This window comes from Lycorma delicatula, chromosome 5 (genome assembly GCF_047948215.1).
Source record: "Lycorma delicatula isolate Av1 chromosome 5, ASM4794821v1, whole genome shotgun sequence".
NCBI classification, from domain to species: domain Eukaryota; kingdom Metazoa; phylum Arthropoda; class Insecta; order Hemiptera; family Fulgoridae; genus Lycorma; species Lycorma delicatula.
The window spans coordinates 106,895,290-106,913,151 of NC_134459.1; the positions used below are offsets into that span (position 1 = coordinate 106,895,290).

The window sequence follows — 17,862 nt, forward strand, 5'->3', positions numbered from 1 at the left end:
TCTTTCTGCTAAGAATGAGTCATTTCCAAGATTTATTTCTTATCATCGCATTATCCACAAGGAAGTTTTATGCACAAGGATTTGAAGGTTTGGACATATCATGAAAGTTGTAACTCGTGTGGTGAACTATATCAGATCGTCTTCTACAAGTCATCGATTGTTTCGAAATATTTTGAATATATCAGGTACTCAGTATGGCGACGTAATTCTTCATGTAGATATAAGGTGGCTTAGTAGGGGGAAAACATTAGAACGATTCTGCTATCTGCTAGATGAAATAAGAGACTTTTTGAAATCAATGAGGAATTGATTTCAAAAAGTCTCTTATTTCAAAAAGTCTGATATGGACCGAGGAGGTCCATATCACAAACTTGATGATACATCATGGCTACTAGATTCCGCTGACGTTAGTAAACTTGGAAATAGGGTGCGTGAAGTATTCGGAAAGTATAAAATTGAAGAATTAGAAATGGAAATTTTAAATTTTCAAGAAGACCTTTCTTTAAAATCCTCATATGCAACGTGTAGCAATATATGGACTCTGATGGGCAGAGAGAAATACCCGATTCTCCTTAGTGTTGCACTGAAATTGTATTCGTGCTTTGGTTCAACGTTTCTTTGTGAAGTTGCATTTTCATCAATAAACATCATCAAAAACAAATACCGATCCTCCCTTACAGACTCTCACCTTGATGACACGTTAACTTATTCCAGCTACACACCAGACTTTCCTCAACTTGCAGCGAGCATGCAGTGTCAAATTTCACATTAATTGTGTGGTGAGTAAATATAATTGATTTTTCTTTCAAATGTTTTCGTCATTAACATAATTAATAATTATTGATTTTGTTAGTAGCAGCAGTAGTGTAGAAAGAGTTGAAATGAATCCTGACGCCCGCGCAATCTTTATAATCATTCGAATGCGCCCCTAGTTGAAAAAAGGTTGGACAGCGCTGATTTAGATTGTTGGTTGGTCAAGATCAATCATCACATATCATTCAAAAAATTCTTATAAAATTTCCTGAAAATCTCATTGGTTAATATCAATCGATCAGCATTTATACTTACTTAATTTATGAATATGAGATAAGCTTATGACATCTTAATAATTAAACACATATATACGAAACTGTTGAGTTTGACTCTTAAAGAGAGAGTTACAATATTGAATGAAGTCTCAAAAAAACCTTTACTCGAATATCGTTTAATGTATTAGTATAAGAAGGGCGAAAATACAAAATAATAGAAAATGATATACCTTGACTGAAAACGTATGACATTTTTTTTTTAGTTTCATTCTACTGTTTCTACAGTTTCAAAATGTGTGAATTTATTTAGTTTTTATAACATTTGAATAAATAAGGTGAGAAGTAAGATTGAGAGAAATAGTATGTTCCTCAACTGTTGATTGGTGGAAAATGGTTTTCTCATACTACTTCCAAAACATAATTGAACTTGCTAAAATCTTGACTGCATTTCATCAGTTTTTGTGTTTTTATTACTGATGCCAAAAAGTTTTGCTAGTAAACTGTAGTGTGTTAAATCACTGTAGTAGTTTGCTAAACTAATTTCTTTTTGATACAATTTATTTCGGTTAAGAACGATGAGGAACATGTTTTTGAAAATTTGTTTTATTTTGTTACCTTCCATATTTTCTTATTTATTTGGTTTTTTGATAGGAAATCGTTCGATTCCATTTTAATACCATTTGAACGAATAAGAAAGGAAATGTAGAATGATAGAATGATTCAGTTTGATCACTAATAATTAGTTTTTCTTGTTGTTGATATTTCGCAAAACATTTCCTTAATATATGGGTTTACTTTTCACATTTTGTTTTGGATTATATTTATTAAAAAAAAAATAATATGTTCTTATATTTCATTTTTGTAACTACATTTAATTGTAAAAATCGTCCAGTCAATATTGGATGATGTTTTTAAAAAATCTTCGTTAAGATAACTGTGAAGATCAAGCGAAAAAGTTTTCTGCAAATCAGATATAAATCATTATACATAATTTTTAAATAAATATTTGTTATTTTTTCAGTTACACAATTTTATGCGCTTTCAAATAATTATGTTTAATTTCATGATCTTAGGTTTGTTTCGGTTTTACACAAATAGTTGATTTATAATAAGGTTTTATGAGAAATTTAAGAAAAAAAACTTTATTTTTTATTAGATTTACGCGATATTTTATGATAAAATATCCTCAAAGAAACTGATAGTAGTTTTTACTGATAAAAAACTCAGTTTTAAAAACAAAAAAAACTTTTTTTTTTAAGAAACTCAGTAAGTCCTGAAACCCACACATTTTACTTTCCCGGTGAATTTAGTTAGAATAGCTATATTAAAGGGGAAATATAAAAAATGGGGTAACGGGATTTTTGTAAATCTTTACGTTTTAGAGTCCAACTAACCGAACCGTTTCCTTCAAATTGGTTTAAATATTTCAATATATGATGCATTAATCATACTAATTTATTTTTAAAAAATCGTTTAGGGCGTGGGGGATATCGCGAAAAACCCAATTTCAGTTTTCTTCAGAGAAATTTTATTAAAGCAAATTTAAAAAAAAAAAATAATTTCCACTTCTCAAAATTGAAATATATGTTTTTTTGTTCTTTTGCTCTTCTTTTTCCTTTGGTTTAAATATTTTTTTAAAGATTGAAAAGTTTTTTAAAAATTCTTTTTTTCCCTTATTTTAGCTTTTATTGATGCGGATGTTAAATATAGAGAAAATTTTATTTTAAAAAATTTATTAATCTTAACAGTATAAGAATATTTTTAGGATTGTTTCTTTTAAACTTATTCCCCACTTTTTTATTTTTATTATTAATAGATGGGAAAGTCAGTTGGCCAGCTCTTTTCATATGTAAAAATGAGTGGTTTTTTAGTGATAGAACTTTGAATTTAAATAAATCACATAAAAAGGTAAGTTTGAAGCCAATTTTGTTTTTATCTGAAAGACAACTTTCTGTCATTTAATTTTTGAAAATAATTTCCGGCATATGTCTATTACGACTAGCTTTGATGAACCGGATTCGATCAGTCCAATTTTGAACCACTTTTTCAAGTAACTGGGGACGTATTTCGTAACAAAATGAATTATGTTTGCTTCCAAATCATCAACTGTTGCTGGTTTATCAGCAGATAAACCAGAGACTTCACATATTCCCAAAGAAAATAATCCACTGGCTTTAGTTTCCAATTGATTTAGGCACCATTTACCAAACAAACGACGCTTATTATGGTCTTGCGGCTTCAGTTTTTGCACCAATTGCATTTTGTGTGGCTGTAGACCAAGTTCTCTACGCATAATTTTTCGTGTAGTGGATGGACAAAGTCCAAGTTGTTGAAAACGATGACGAATAGACATCTTCTTCAACACTATCACTGACAACGCCGATATTTTCGTCTGTACGTACAGATCTCTGTCTTCTTGTTGGTTTTTCATTGATTACAGTATATGTTTTTCGAAATTTATCAACAGTTCGACGATTAAGCTGATCTGATAGACGATTATGTGCACGATAAAAATTACGAAGTGCTCTATTAGTTTTGCGAACAGAACATTGATTTTGGAAGTATAATTCCACAATTTGTAAACGTTGTTGCGGCGTTAGTTTTTTTATTATCATTTGCCAATGTTCACTGATCTGAAATGACAAAAAGTCATCAAAAGAAAACAAATGATAGTTATCTCTATCAAAAGTTATATCACTCTAAAGAAAACATTCTAATATTTCATTTCTAAGAGGGAATATTGGGAAGGTACAAGGTTAGATACTATTCTTATGTTTGTTTTGATTGATAAAGAATTACATAAACGTTTCAAGATCCGAAATCAATGGTTTGATTGGCACTTCTCCCGCCACCACCCCATTCGGTCCCCCTATAGCCTAAGACCTATTGTCTGTGCCACAAACGGCTACTGAGCCACTAAACAGTTTAGCGACCAAAGTTCTAACTAGCTCCTACAGCTAACCTAAAAGCGTGAGCGGAATAACCTTGGTACCATACACCACTCTCTTGCGTGTCCCACCGCTCACTTGTTATATATCACTAAAATGGTTAGGCGCACCCCGTCAACTTCTAAAACATATCAAGAACAGCTATTCGCTACCACACCTAGACGACTGAATGCCAGCAAGTACCTGTCCACCATTAAAGCGCTTGGAGCCTTAATCTGGCTCGTAGCCAGACATATCTCTCGGTTAGCTTCCTACAGTAGCGCTGTAGGATTCTTTTCCATTAGGTAAACTATTGATGTCGGTTGAACAAAGCAACCGCATCAAGGAACTCTACACAGTCCGATAACGCGGCTCTCGCCACATTGACTCGCCGCTTGTGAGTGGCCAATTTTCCCCTTGACTTCTAAGTTCCAGGGTGGCCTGAGTTTTGGCCCTCCCAAGAGCTGGACAGTCGAAAATCATGTGTTCGTTCGACTGGACCTCCCCGCAGACGCACAGCTCATCAGCTGCGAAGTGGAACCGAATCAAATACTGGTTTAAATTTACATGGTTGGAGAGCACTTGGGCTCCCGTTGTCCTTAAAAACGATGGAGAGGTATATCATCCCCCCCAGATCCTGTATAAATCTATACAAGGACTTTCCCTTAGTCGTGGCGTGCCATTCTTGCTGCCTTGCTTTCATCGCGAGGCTGTAAAACCTCCTTTGCAGGCGGGAGATGGGCAACTGTTCAAAATTTACAACCGGTGCATTGAGATCACCGTTCCGCTTTGGTGCAGGACCGGCTCGAAACCGTATCCCAAATACCTCGGCCTCCCTGCCTCACCGCAATTTCCACATAGCCGCCCGAACTTTCACCACTAGATTGATTGGGAGAGCCTTTTCCAATACAGGGGTAGCCTCGTAGGAGGTTGTTTTAAAAACACTAGTGCATACAATTAAGGCTCTGCACTGGGCACTCCTTAAATTTTGAATAAGTGCTCGATTTTTTTCCAACCTACGCGCCCAAACGGACGCCGCGAAAGAGGTCATACTTTCGAAGACACCTCGGTACACCATGTATAAATGACGGCCCGACAGCCCGTAATCCTTCCGAGAATCCTTCTAAGCTTGTGCATCACAGAGACGGTGTCCGCCGCTACTTGCCTAATGTGGTTGCTAAACAGCAACTTATCAAACAAAACACCTAGGTACTTATGAACTCGAACTCAAACTCGGCTGATTACACAGCCTTTGCACTTAATGCAGGGATTACGACTGTATGATAATTCTGCACCCTTGAGAAGCATAAACTTCGTCTTGGACATGTCCATCCAGCCCTCTGTGGTTGACAAAGCCGCCGGCACTCTGTCTTCTAGCTGCGGTCGTGAATTACCACGAATTAACAGGAGCAGTCATCGGTGAAAGCCTCGGCCGTGACCCCTTCCGGGAATGTCAGTCCCAAAAATGCGTCAAACACCAGGTTTCCACAGCAAGGGACCGAGAAAGGAGCCCTGCGGACTTCCCCTGTCTAAAAATTCCCCTGAGATAATCAGACAAACTTGAATTAAAGCTTATGAATGAAACTTTCCACGTTCACATTTTTCGTGTGCCTCATCAAAAAATTTTGATTATTGTTCATAATAATTTTTCTTGAACCCAAGCACTGCACAAACCATTTGTTTGTGTCCAAAGACTTGGACTGAAAACGATTACAAACGTTCCTAGTAACCAGTTTCACGTTATACATTTAAGAGATTTTTTTTTTTAGTTTTGTTTCTAGTGTTTATTAACTCCAAATGACTTCTGTTCCATCACTCACTTCCATACTCATTTCGGTTCAATCACAATTATTTTGAAATATCACATTACATGATTTTATAAATAGTGGAAATGGATCAAAATGTGAGTTTTTAGCTGATAATTTTGTATATTAAAAATTTGAATTTCCATATTGAATTGATTATAGTTCCATAAAAAATTCAACTGATTTAAAAAGTCGAATTCAATACGAATTGATTATACAGTGTCCCATATAAAACGCAACCCATCAATCACTCATCCATGAAATTTCAAAAGTCAAGCCTACTCCCCTACTCGTTACTGAAATGAACTCGTCCAACATCTGAACATCGCGGCGACGCAGTAGAACACTACCGATAGTAACAACAATGCAATCATAACGTTCAGTGTATTGCTAGAGACAAGATAGTGTTTTCGCTAGATGAACGTGTTTTCATTGTTGAGTCGTACTTCAGTACGAAATCAGTGGTTGCAGTACAAGATTTGTTTCGCCATAAGTACCCAGATAAACCAGCTCCTAACAAAACATCAGTATTAAGGTTATTTGCAAAATTTAGAGAGACTGGTTCTGTTAATAACAAGGAACACAAAAGATCTGCGTCAGTGTTGAATACAGATACAGTCACTGAAATCGAAGACCGATTACTCGCCTCGCCAAATAAATCGATCAGACGTTTGTCTGCTGAAATTAATTTGTCTAAATCAACTGTTCATCGGGCGACCAAACGATTACAATTACGACCTTATAGCATTCTAACGGTTCATCGACTTCTTGAGCCCGACAAAGAAAAACAGCTACAATATTGTCAACGGTTCCGTATATTTCTGCGTGAGGGAATTAATGTTAAGGATTCGTTATTTTTCACAGATGAAGCACGGTTTCATTTGGATGGCTACGTAAACAGTCAAAACAGTAGAACTTGGAATGCTGAAAATCCCCACGTCTATCACGAAAAACAATTACACCCGCAGAAGTTGGGTGTGTGGTGCGCGATATCATGGAAGAAAATAATCGGTCCTATTTTTTTCGAGTACACCATTAATGCAGAACGATATCAGGATATTTTATTTCAGTTCATTGCACTCTTGGAAGAGGAAGACAGACACTGCTGGATACAACATGACGGTGCGACATCGCACTACGCAGGTTCAACTTCTGATTTCGTCGAAGAATTCTTTGGTAATCGCGTTATCGGTCGAGGCTTGCGGCCACCAAGATCTCCAGATTTGACTGCGGCGGATTTTTTTCTATGGGGTTACCTCAAAGAAAAAGCCTACAGCAACAAACCACGAACACTTGAACAATTGAAAGTCAATATTGAACAAGCTGTATTAAATATCCAGCCACAAACTTTGAAAAAAGTTGCAAGAAACGCTGTAAAAAGAATTGAAGCTTGTATTCAAGAAGATGGCGGCCACTTCCAACATTTACTCTAAATGTTGGAACTTCCAACATTTACACATGCCTTTTTATTATTTCAATACCTACCAATATAAGGTTGGGTTGCGTTTTATATGGGATACCCTGTAGTTCCACAAAAATACAACTCAAATTTTGGATTCGTGTTTTTTGTAGAAATACTCATGGTTCTGATTGGTTGAATAAGATGTAAAAAAGACTGCTAGCTTTTCTTTTTTAATGTTTGCCCAGATAATTTCTCTTTGCCCAGATAATACAATGTTCATAAAAATTACTCTTGATCAAAAATCTCTAATGAGTTCTTAGATATACGCTTTTCATTTTTTTTTAAATAGCTGGTTGTCTTCGTCTTTTCTAGTCTTCCAAAAAGCCACTGAACACTGATTATTTAAAAGATATTAAACACTCATATTATTTTATTTGTAATAATTAAAATAATATTTTTCATAAATCTGTAAATTATGATCAGATTGTATTTACCGTATGAGGTATAGTTATTTATAGTGTAAATGTCTTTCTTTTGGTATAATATATTTTGTAATAATTTGTAATGGCATTAGTCTAATTCATTTAAATTATTGTGGTATGTTAATGGAGTCAATAGTTTGTAATACAACAGTGTTACAATTGTAACTGAACTGTGAACTGTACATATTCGAGTCTCTCTTTACAGAACATACACACACTCGTGTATGTATACATACATGCATACATATCCACATAAATCAAACACTTTTAACAATGAAGAATAACAAGTGCTTGATATGGTATATTGTTTGTAAACTGATTAACTACGATTTAAATTACAAACCCTCTCTTAATGATCTAATTTCATCCAGTATGAAAATAATTACCAAATTCACTCATTTATCATACGTTAAATTTACGTTGAGTGGAAAACTACTGTATTAAAATTTATATTAACGGAGATATGATGAATGTTTTGATATATTTAAAAAACAAACTTAAAACCGAAAAATAAAACCGACTTATAAAAGAACAATAAAAAAAAAAATTTTTCTATTCTTCTTTAGAATTTGACTTTTTGGGAAATTTGGATTGACTTTAAATCTTTAAAGTGTATTTAAATATGATTACGTTTGTATTATTTTTAAATTTCATTTTATACTTTTGCTATTACTTAAATACCAGTGGGTAAGCCCATAAAAAATACTACCTGAATGAAAAAAGCCGTTCTCAGGAAAGTGAAAAAGAAAATGAAAACTTACATCTTGATGTAAGAAAAGGAATGCAAAAAACTATAAAGAGATTACAACCGAGCGTAATTTAAGGTTTAATGAATTTATTTTATTATTTTTCCAACAGATATATTACGCTAAAACAATTTAGAACAATGAAAAAAAAACAACAATGTAGCAAATATGTGATAACAGAAACAGAAAAAAATTAAAGGTGACTTTATTAAAGTACTTTATTAATAAAACAAGACGTCGTTATAATTTATATTAATTCTTAATATTATTAGCATCAAATAATGTAGGTGTAATTTTGTGGCGGTAAAATAAAATAAAACATCAATATAATAAAATAATTTTAAATGCGTTCATTAATGTATATTGACAGAGTACGCAAAACCTCATCAATAGAATTATTACTTCTCCAAAAAAAGTAGCGTAATACAGCCTTGTGGGTCGAAGTATTACACAGAACGTATACAAGTATATCTCTATTAAAGATTAATTTATACTTGCTCTACATATGCTCCATGTTTCGCTTTTAAGTTAGAATTTAAAAAAAATCATAATTTTCAAAATCAGTTTTCGTTTCTAAAAACTTCCAAGTTTGTGTATGCTTGCAAGACAACGCAGATACAATGTAAGTTTCAGAGAGTAAATGAGATCTAAAGGGAATTTCAAAGTGAGAAAGCGATCGAAGTAGATAGTTTACACGTCATAAACATAGGTGTTCTAACAAAATTGATACAAACACCTGATTTTTTTTCAGTTGGACCGGTAAAAGAAAATTGTACTGTAATACCTTAGACTAATTGTAATCAATCGTGTAACGTTTCTACATATTACAAATATATGAGCTCCAGTCAACATAAAATACTTTGTCGTTTATTGCGTAAAATCTGCAACTTTTATGTTCTTCTGTAAAACAAACACGTGAATAGACCAATAAATTTGTAAAATTTAATCTGTAATAGTTCTATTATGTAATTAGACATAATTTTAAGCTGTGTTTCTATTCTATAAAAAAAAAAAAAAACACTTTTACAAATTGTATTTATCTATGCCCAACATTGTAAAAATGTAGAAAGTGATAAAATCAATGATGCTTATTTTTACTAAACAGCCACACAAAAAAGGATATCACTTTAAAATCATTAAATATAGACTTGCTTTTATAATATTGAACTGAGTAATTTAGTTTAAAAGCAGTCATATAATAATTTTGTATTATTTAATTTGTGACATGTCTCTCTTCTGGGCACTTTTTAATTTAGATTATAAGAAGCATTTGCCTTTCTGTAAGGTATTAGGATTTTTTTTCTAAAAACAAATCTTTTCTCTTAGATGCATTTTTGTTAGAAAAATATAAAAATACGTAAGGAATAAAAATTAACAAAAAATAATTGAAAAAAAAAATTGTGAGAATAATTTTTCTTAATAAAAGTTGTTAAAAAAGTTTTTATTTTTATTAAAATTTATGATCTTGATAAATTTATTTCTTTTCTATTTATTCTCTTTAATGTTATGCAAATTCTTCTCGCAAAAAAAGTAAAATTTATGATCTTGATAAATTTATTTCTTATTCTATTTATTCTCTTTAATGTTATGCAAATTCTTCTCGCAAAAAAAGTAACAATTTTGGTATGCGTTTATGCGTTTATTCTCTAACTTCTGTAAACAGTTCAACTTGGTTGTTGAACTTTTAATTCTGTTTTCTGCAGTGAAACGTTTTGAGCAGCTTCTGCTAATTCCTCGTCTTCTTCTTTTTCCTCTCGATGAAATATTTTTCTAAACACTTCAACTGGAAATATGCCTAGCGCATAGAAAATGTTGCTTACGGTATTGTTCCACAATGTTGCTAGGTTGTATGTTAATCCATAAGACTGAAATAGAAAAACAAATTTATCAGTTTGCTAATAGTAATAATTTATGATGATTTAATAATGGTTGTATATATTAAGGAAAAAAAAATTATTTTTTTATTTTTTTTATATCTATTTAGTACAAAGCTACTAAAGCCCTTGTATATTGTACGAGTACATTCAACACGAAACAGTTATGTACATATAATGTTAACATAATAAACAAAAATAACCCTGAAGGTTTCAGGATTAAATGGTTTAAATATGGAACTACACAGCCATCTGAAAAATAAAAAAAGGAAAGATACACATATTAAATTTTATAACATGATAGCCATCCCCACTTTATTATGTAGTAGCAAATCATAGGTACACACCAAAAAGCTGGATAGCAGAATTCAGGTGGCGAAGATGAGGTTTTTATGTGGTGTATATGGTTGCACTCAGAGGGATAGGATCAGAAATGAGAACATACAAAGACAGCTTTTAGTGCAACCTTTATATTTTAGAATAAAATGTAATAGACAAAGGTGATTCAACCACTTGAGTAGGATGACGTGTTATAGGATACCAGCAGATATCTTAGCTTATCAACCTGTGGGAGAAGAGATGTGGGGTGACTGAGGAAACGATGGGTACCGCAACAGGTCTAGACAGTCTAATCCTTGTAATGAAGAAAAAGAAGAAGACATATTAGGTGCCATTTAGTTGGAATACACAGTGGGAAGACTACATTAACAGACTACAGAGAAATTTATGTACATCAGAAGTTCTTGTAGACTGACTCACTCACTTCTGGTCATGTTTCCACATGAATGAGCACTCAAGAAATCTTTTTTAATAACAGATATGAATTAGTTTTATATACTGAATTAGGATTTTGGAAACTTAATAGGGGGATGAAATTTTCTTATCACCTAATTATTTGTTTTTTGAGTTTAGGAATTTAGTATGGAGGCACCTCATGAATTATTAAGAATAATTTTTCAACATTTTTATTATTTAAAATGGAGTGGATGTAAAATATATGCATTTCTTCTTTCTTTGAACAGACAAAGAAAAGCAGAAAATGTTTTATTTTCAACTAAGTTATGAGAAATAAAAATGAAATAGTATATGTGACAACACATCTGTCAAATTTGTAACCTCTCAAGACAGGGAGATACAAAAAAATATATGGAAATAAAATTTTCTGTTGTAATATAACAGTTAAGAAAATTTCTTAAATATGAACTGAAAGTTTTCAGTTCATGAAGGCTTTCATGTTATTTGTTCATGTACAATACATCTTTTAATTGCTGTTTTGCAAAAAAAAAAGGTTCAGTATATAGAAAATTATGTGATATTACATGTTTAAAATGTTGTTTTTGTTATAAATTGCAGTTTATTTCTTGTTTGTAAGGGTTATAATTATGCAAACGATTCACAATTGCCACAGAACATAATACTTTAATGTGCTTTATCAAATCAAATCATATGATAAAATGATTAAGTACTTATAAATTTATAATTTTTAACGAAAGATACTTTCACGGAATCCCGCATCATCAGTGGTGTGATAATTATAGTTACATATTAAATGACTAAAAGATTAAAATTGTGATCACCACAAATTGCAAATAAGGTAAGAGTTGTCACTTGGGTAGATTAAGTTAAATTATTTATATATATTTGAATTTATATATATATATATTTTTTTTTAAGTTGAATTATATATATATATTTGAATTTATATATATATATTTTTTTTAAATTTATTTTATACAAAGGATACTAGGAAAGTTTTGTAATACACTTTTTTTTTAATAATTTATCAGAATAATTTACGTAACACATACACTTTTCCATCCTTTGAAACCAGTCTTCAAAAAACCCTGCCATATTTCATCACAGAGCTGAGTACAAATCTTCTCAAGCCCTTATAAGGTCATCATTGCTAAACTTCCTCCCTATCGTTCAGCTGTCCTCCCTAGTGTTTCTTCAGCTGGGAAACACCGTGAAGTCATACTACAATGAGGTCAGGCTATAGGGAGGGTGCTGTAATTGTTTTATTCCCGTGCTGGCCAAATACTCGGAGCAAACATTGGAGTGGTATGCTGGAGTGTCATCATGGTGTTATGGTGAAGAAACCATGTGTCATCCTTGAGTTTCGGCACAGGTTTTTGAGAGCTTTGACAACTTTAGGCTGACATTCCTTGATATACCATTTTCCTGTAACTGTCTTCTGAGTATCCAACACAACTCAGTCTAAAATTCCTCTCACACTAAAAATACAGCCACCATTCTCTTCACTGATGTGGATTTTCAAACAGCCACAGGGGTCCTCATCAACAACATCCACAATTTGTTCTGAGTCTTGGTCAGGACGTTATAATAATATAGCCAAGTTTCTTCACCTTTCACAATGCAGTTTACATAGAGAAATTTCCTATTTTCAGACTTTTTCAGCATTTCATGGCACTTTGAAACACAATGTGCCATCTGCTCATTGGTCAAGTTATGTAGCTTTGTAACAAAGGATACAAAGCTTTCTTAGTTGAAGGTGATGCTGCAGAATAGTACAAACTGCTGTTGCATAAATGCTCAAGGACACCCTATTTGGTGGTAGTGCCAATCCTGTCCGTCTGAAGCATTTTTGGTAGTGCAACAATGTTTCCCTCAGTCATAGACAAAGATGGTCGATCTGACCTTGGAGCATCCTCAAGGCCAAAATTTCCTCTTTCAAACTCTCAGTACCACCTAAGTATATATTGCTTGATGAGAACTGTCCTCTCCAAGCACAAGAATCATTTCCTACAAACACAATCAACACTTGATGTGCAAAATAATAGTATTAAATTTCCCAGTATTAAGTTATCGACCACAATGACATCACTATCTAATTTCACTAACATAGCTAAAAACCAAGACCTGTCTAAACATACATTAACTTGTAACCGCCTGTGATTATCCGTTCCATTGTATTATAAATCTTTCTTAGTACTCTTTGCACACCAAATGTGCAGTTTATAAATGTGTATGTGAGAAGATGTGGATGAAACAATTTGGGGGAAAGTTTCCAGGATTAGAATTAACTCCAGCTGGCCAGTTTAATACTGTTTATGATAAAATCTGAAGGAAAATATTTAATACCAAATAGAATATAGAATAATGAATGATAAATTTTTTTTACATTTATGTACTCTTGATAATTTACAGTTTTAGAAAAACATTTTTAACGCAGAAGTAGTTTATCTCTTCTTTTTTTTTAATTTTTACATAATATGGGCAATAACACACCTAAGTGACATCATGAAATGAGAACAGGTACGCCAACTTTAATTATTGGAGAAGAACCACAATTTTAATATTAGATATTTAGTGTACGTTCAAGCTTTAGCTTGGAACATAAATTACAGGTTTATAAATTCCAATAAAATCTTCTTAAAAATTCACTTATTTCATAAACTATGAGATGTTCCTTCTGCCTTTACAAATAATTGAATAAATCAAAGAATTTTTAGTTTTACCATTTCAGTAATATTGTTGACTATTTCATTTCTATGATCTAGATTTAATTTTATAGGCAAGGATTTATTTTTATTTTGCTCACTTTGTTGAGGACTCTGTCTCAAGACAAACATCATGAAGTTTCCCCTCAAAATTTTTATCCTTTAATATGGCTTTAGAATATGGCCAATAACTTAGCTGTGAAAGGAATGTACGATGAAAGAAAGTGGAACAGATAGCTGAGTTTACATCTACTGTGCTTAGAAGATGGATGAATACTGAAGGTCAAAACAAATCAAAGATAAGTGAGGTATTGTTTTGTTTGGTGATAAGTAAAGAGGAATTAAGTCTTTTGGCAATACAGTGGTGCTTCTCATGTTGAATTTGATTTATCAGAATGTAGTTAAGGCTTTGATTTCTATGACCAGATCTCAACCTGTCATGAATCTTAATTCCATTAAAGTAGCTTCATAAAATGTGTATCTTGAGCCTTTATTCTAGAACTATTACTGACATTTTTAATTATTTTTATTTGTATAATAATCTATCATCTTGTCTATGGTCTTCATGTAATGTGACTTTTTATTCAGAAAGTAATTATTAATAAAAATTAAAAGCAGTAAGCAAACCTGTATTATTTTTTGAAATGGTTTATTATTTCATTTAAACCAATTCAGATATTTACATAATTTAGGGTTTAGGTAAACTTTAAATGAGAAATAATACAAAGGTATTTTCTTTAATAAGAATAGTACTTGTTAATTATTAATATTATTATGTTTTATTATTATTATTGTTATTATTATTATTATGAATTATACATTATTACTTCACTTCAATTTTGTACCAGCATCTAATTAAAAACTGTTTTGTTAAACCATTATTATTCATTAGAATCTCAGTAATTACTAATGCAACTAATTTCATTTAATTAAAACTTATCTTTTTCTTTAGAATAATGTATCTTAATGAAAAAAGTCAAATAAAAGAGATTAATATTTTCAATATATTTAAATTTTTCTAATCTATGGATAATACTTCCCTGATCATTAATATGAAAAATAATTATAATTTATTAGTATAAATAAAAGCGTTTAAAACTTACACGTCCTGAATAATTATCACCATTTATGGTATCATCTTTTTTGCCTTCCCTAAGTAGAGGTAAAAATCTTTCAAAAGCATCATTAATTATTTGCATAGATTCTTCAGTACTTCCCCATATACCCAAATCATCAGTCCATTTAATAACATGAATTAATAACAGAATTTTTGAAAAAAATAAAATTCCTCTGACAGCTTTTTCTCCTGTTGTGGAAGGTCTTGGGATAACTGGAGGCTCACATGGATGTAGTGGACGTATTGAACGCAGCTGAAATATAAGATATAGATATAATCAAATTAGATGAAGATGTAATCAACAGTATCAGATAATAAAGCTTTATTTAAATCTACATACTTTAAATTTCCCCAAATTATAACTTTTCCATGTTGATGGTATGAGATGATACAAGAGAAAATACTGTAGTTTAGAATTCCATACATTTTCTGATCTAACATACGTAATGCTTGATTTTTATGTGCTTTTCACTGGCCATGTTTAACATTTTTATGTGCTATAAAATTCATATTTCATTAAAAAATATATAACTTATTGAGTAACTGCCTGTAATTACTTCATGAATAAATTAATAATTATATTAATTTATTCATGAAACGACTGGCACTAAATAGGGAATCTTGGAGAGCTGCATCAAAAAGGAGATTTTATTTCAGTGTTACACTTCTTTTAAAATGACTCATACTAAAGAGAAAGAAAAAATAAAGTATCTAAACAGAATTTATAGACATTTTGCTATAAATGCAATTTTAGTTTGCATTCCTACAACAGTATAAAAATTCAATACATAAGCATGTAGCAGTTTAATTTAGTAGTTAACCAACCAGTCTTAAAACATCTGTTGTATTTTATGGTCTAGCTTTAATCAATAGCTATTAGAGTGATTGTGTAGTAGTCAAATAGGAAAGAGGGCATCCAGGTTAGTCTGCAGGCAGCCTTGCCACTTTATCATATCAAGATCTACTAATTCTCTTTAGTCATTCTGAGTGAGAAGTCGTTCTCAGTTAGTCATTCCAATACTGGAATGATGTAAATTTAAAATGTCACACATCTACATTGGTAAAAATTGTTAAAGACATAATGGGTTGTAACCCACTATGTTAAATTAAAGAACCCAGATGTTTAGTTAAAACTTGTTCAAATATGACCTGTTGGTCCATTTCATACTTTCATTTAAATTTATAAATGTTATGTTTTTCAAGTATATTCATTTTTATATTGTTATTACAAATTTCCAAAATTTCAAAATTACTTTTATAATCAGTATTATACTTATATTGCAGGGAATCTTGGAGAGCTGCATCAAACCAGTCAAATGACAAAAAGACAAAATATCTACAATAAAACTTGCTCTTCCTCCATATCTTAAGATTTAGTAGAGGAAAATACAGGTTCTTTAAAGAACAACCCTGCCCATTTCAAGAATTGTGTGGCATGTTAACTATAAATTATAAATGGAAAGTTATAATTTCACATAAATTAACAAGTTGTCGGTTGTTTATGCTTTCATATATGGTATTTAATTTTGAAATACAATTATATTTATTTTGGGAAAAAAATTGTTCAATTACTTTGGCTAATACATCAGTCTGGTTGTTTATAATTATAAGAAGGAAAGGAACTAGCCACTAACATTAATTACCTTACATAGGATCTAAAGGCATTTATAACAGCTGATAATATGCATCAATTTACCCATCTAATACTTCATTTATTCTGATAACTCAATCACACAACCAGGTATACTATAATATACTACTTGGATTTAGTTGCTGAATGGAAGTGTCATCAGTATGAAGTTTATGTGATGACTAGATTGTAGATTTGTTAGCCATAAGCATTAACCTAAATAAATGCATATCATTTTCCTTAAACTTGATGATATTTACTGAAAATTAATTTTTTTTTACCTGTTCTGGAGTGCAAACTTTGATGTGTGTTGATGGTGGCGGAGGTATTAAAGGTACACCACCTTTATTCAGCGGTTCCTTTCCTATATTTATAGTTTTAGCACCCAGATTTACCACATTTATGGATTTCTTGCAGGCCATTATATTTTATAATTTTGTTTAAGAATCTATGTGAATAAACATAAGATATTATGACCTTTTAACATGTTTCCTAAGTTACATATTTTCATAACAATTATTAATTGTTAAAAATTATTTAATCGTTTAAACATTTTATCTAATTCCAACAATTCTTTAATAAAAGTTATGTTTTTTGTGGGAAAACAACCAAAGAAATTACTATCACCCAAAAATTCAAACACTGAGTTACAAACACATTAAAAACTAGAAATGATATGCATGTATGAGGCATTTTCTAAATGTTAATCACATCAATTATAAAAATATAGAATTTTGGATGGTGTATAAAATCCCTTTTTCTTGAAAAGATCAGTCAATGCTCTTGAACATAACTTTTTCAGTCCATTCCCCTTTATTTTCTATCTTGATATGGACTTTTAATGTTCACTTCCGTCTCTTCTCAATTAAATTGTATAACCTCACTCTATGTGTGGCTTTTAACAATGATATAACTGCTGCCCCCATAGACCCTAACATGCTGGGAGGCCCACTGAGCAAGAAGGTTCTTTTTTTTTAAAGAATTTTCTCAAAACAATGAATTTTACTAAAAATAAGTTTTTATAATTTTTTTAGTGTAAAGTACTTATTTTCACAGTAGTTTTTACAAAACCAGATAGTGTACTCTAAAACAAACATTAAATTTAGTGAAAAGTAGAGCAGTATTTTATGGGCCTGTAGCAATTATTGGGCTGCTGCCTGCACACATGTGACCTCGGGATAGTGACGTTGTGATAGACCTTGTGGCACTCTTTTGGACACATGTCCAAAAGAGCAATGGTGACGTGTGGCAAGAGGTAGGAATTGTTATTTATTTCTGTCTTTTTCTCTGTCCCTTCCATCAGTTTTGCAAACTGCATATCTTTTGTTCACATACCCAAACATTTGGTTAGTTGTCAGTATTTTTTGATTGACTTCAGAATTATATTATT

At 31.6% G+C, this 17,862-nt stretch overlaps 1 protein-coding gene across 1 annotated transcript; it reads left to right on the top strand.

Annotated features, from left to right (window-relative positions):
* The first annotated feature begins 343 nt into the window (after window positions 1-343).
* Window positions 344-772, top strand: LOC142325720 (SCAN domain-containing protein 3-like). Its single transcript, XM_075367752.1, has one exon. It carries the CDS (start codon window positions 344-346, stop codon window positions 770-772), a length of 429 nt encoding a protein of 142 aa, XP_075223867.1.
* The last annotated feature ends 17,090 nt before the right edge of the window (window positions 773-17,862 follow it).

What these genes read in the sequence shown, in the direction of transcription:
- LOC142325720 (XM_075367752.1), top strand. Translation starts at nt 344, where the DNA reads ATGGACCGAGGAGGTCCATATCACAAACTTGATGATACATCATGGCTA.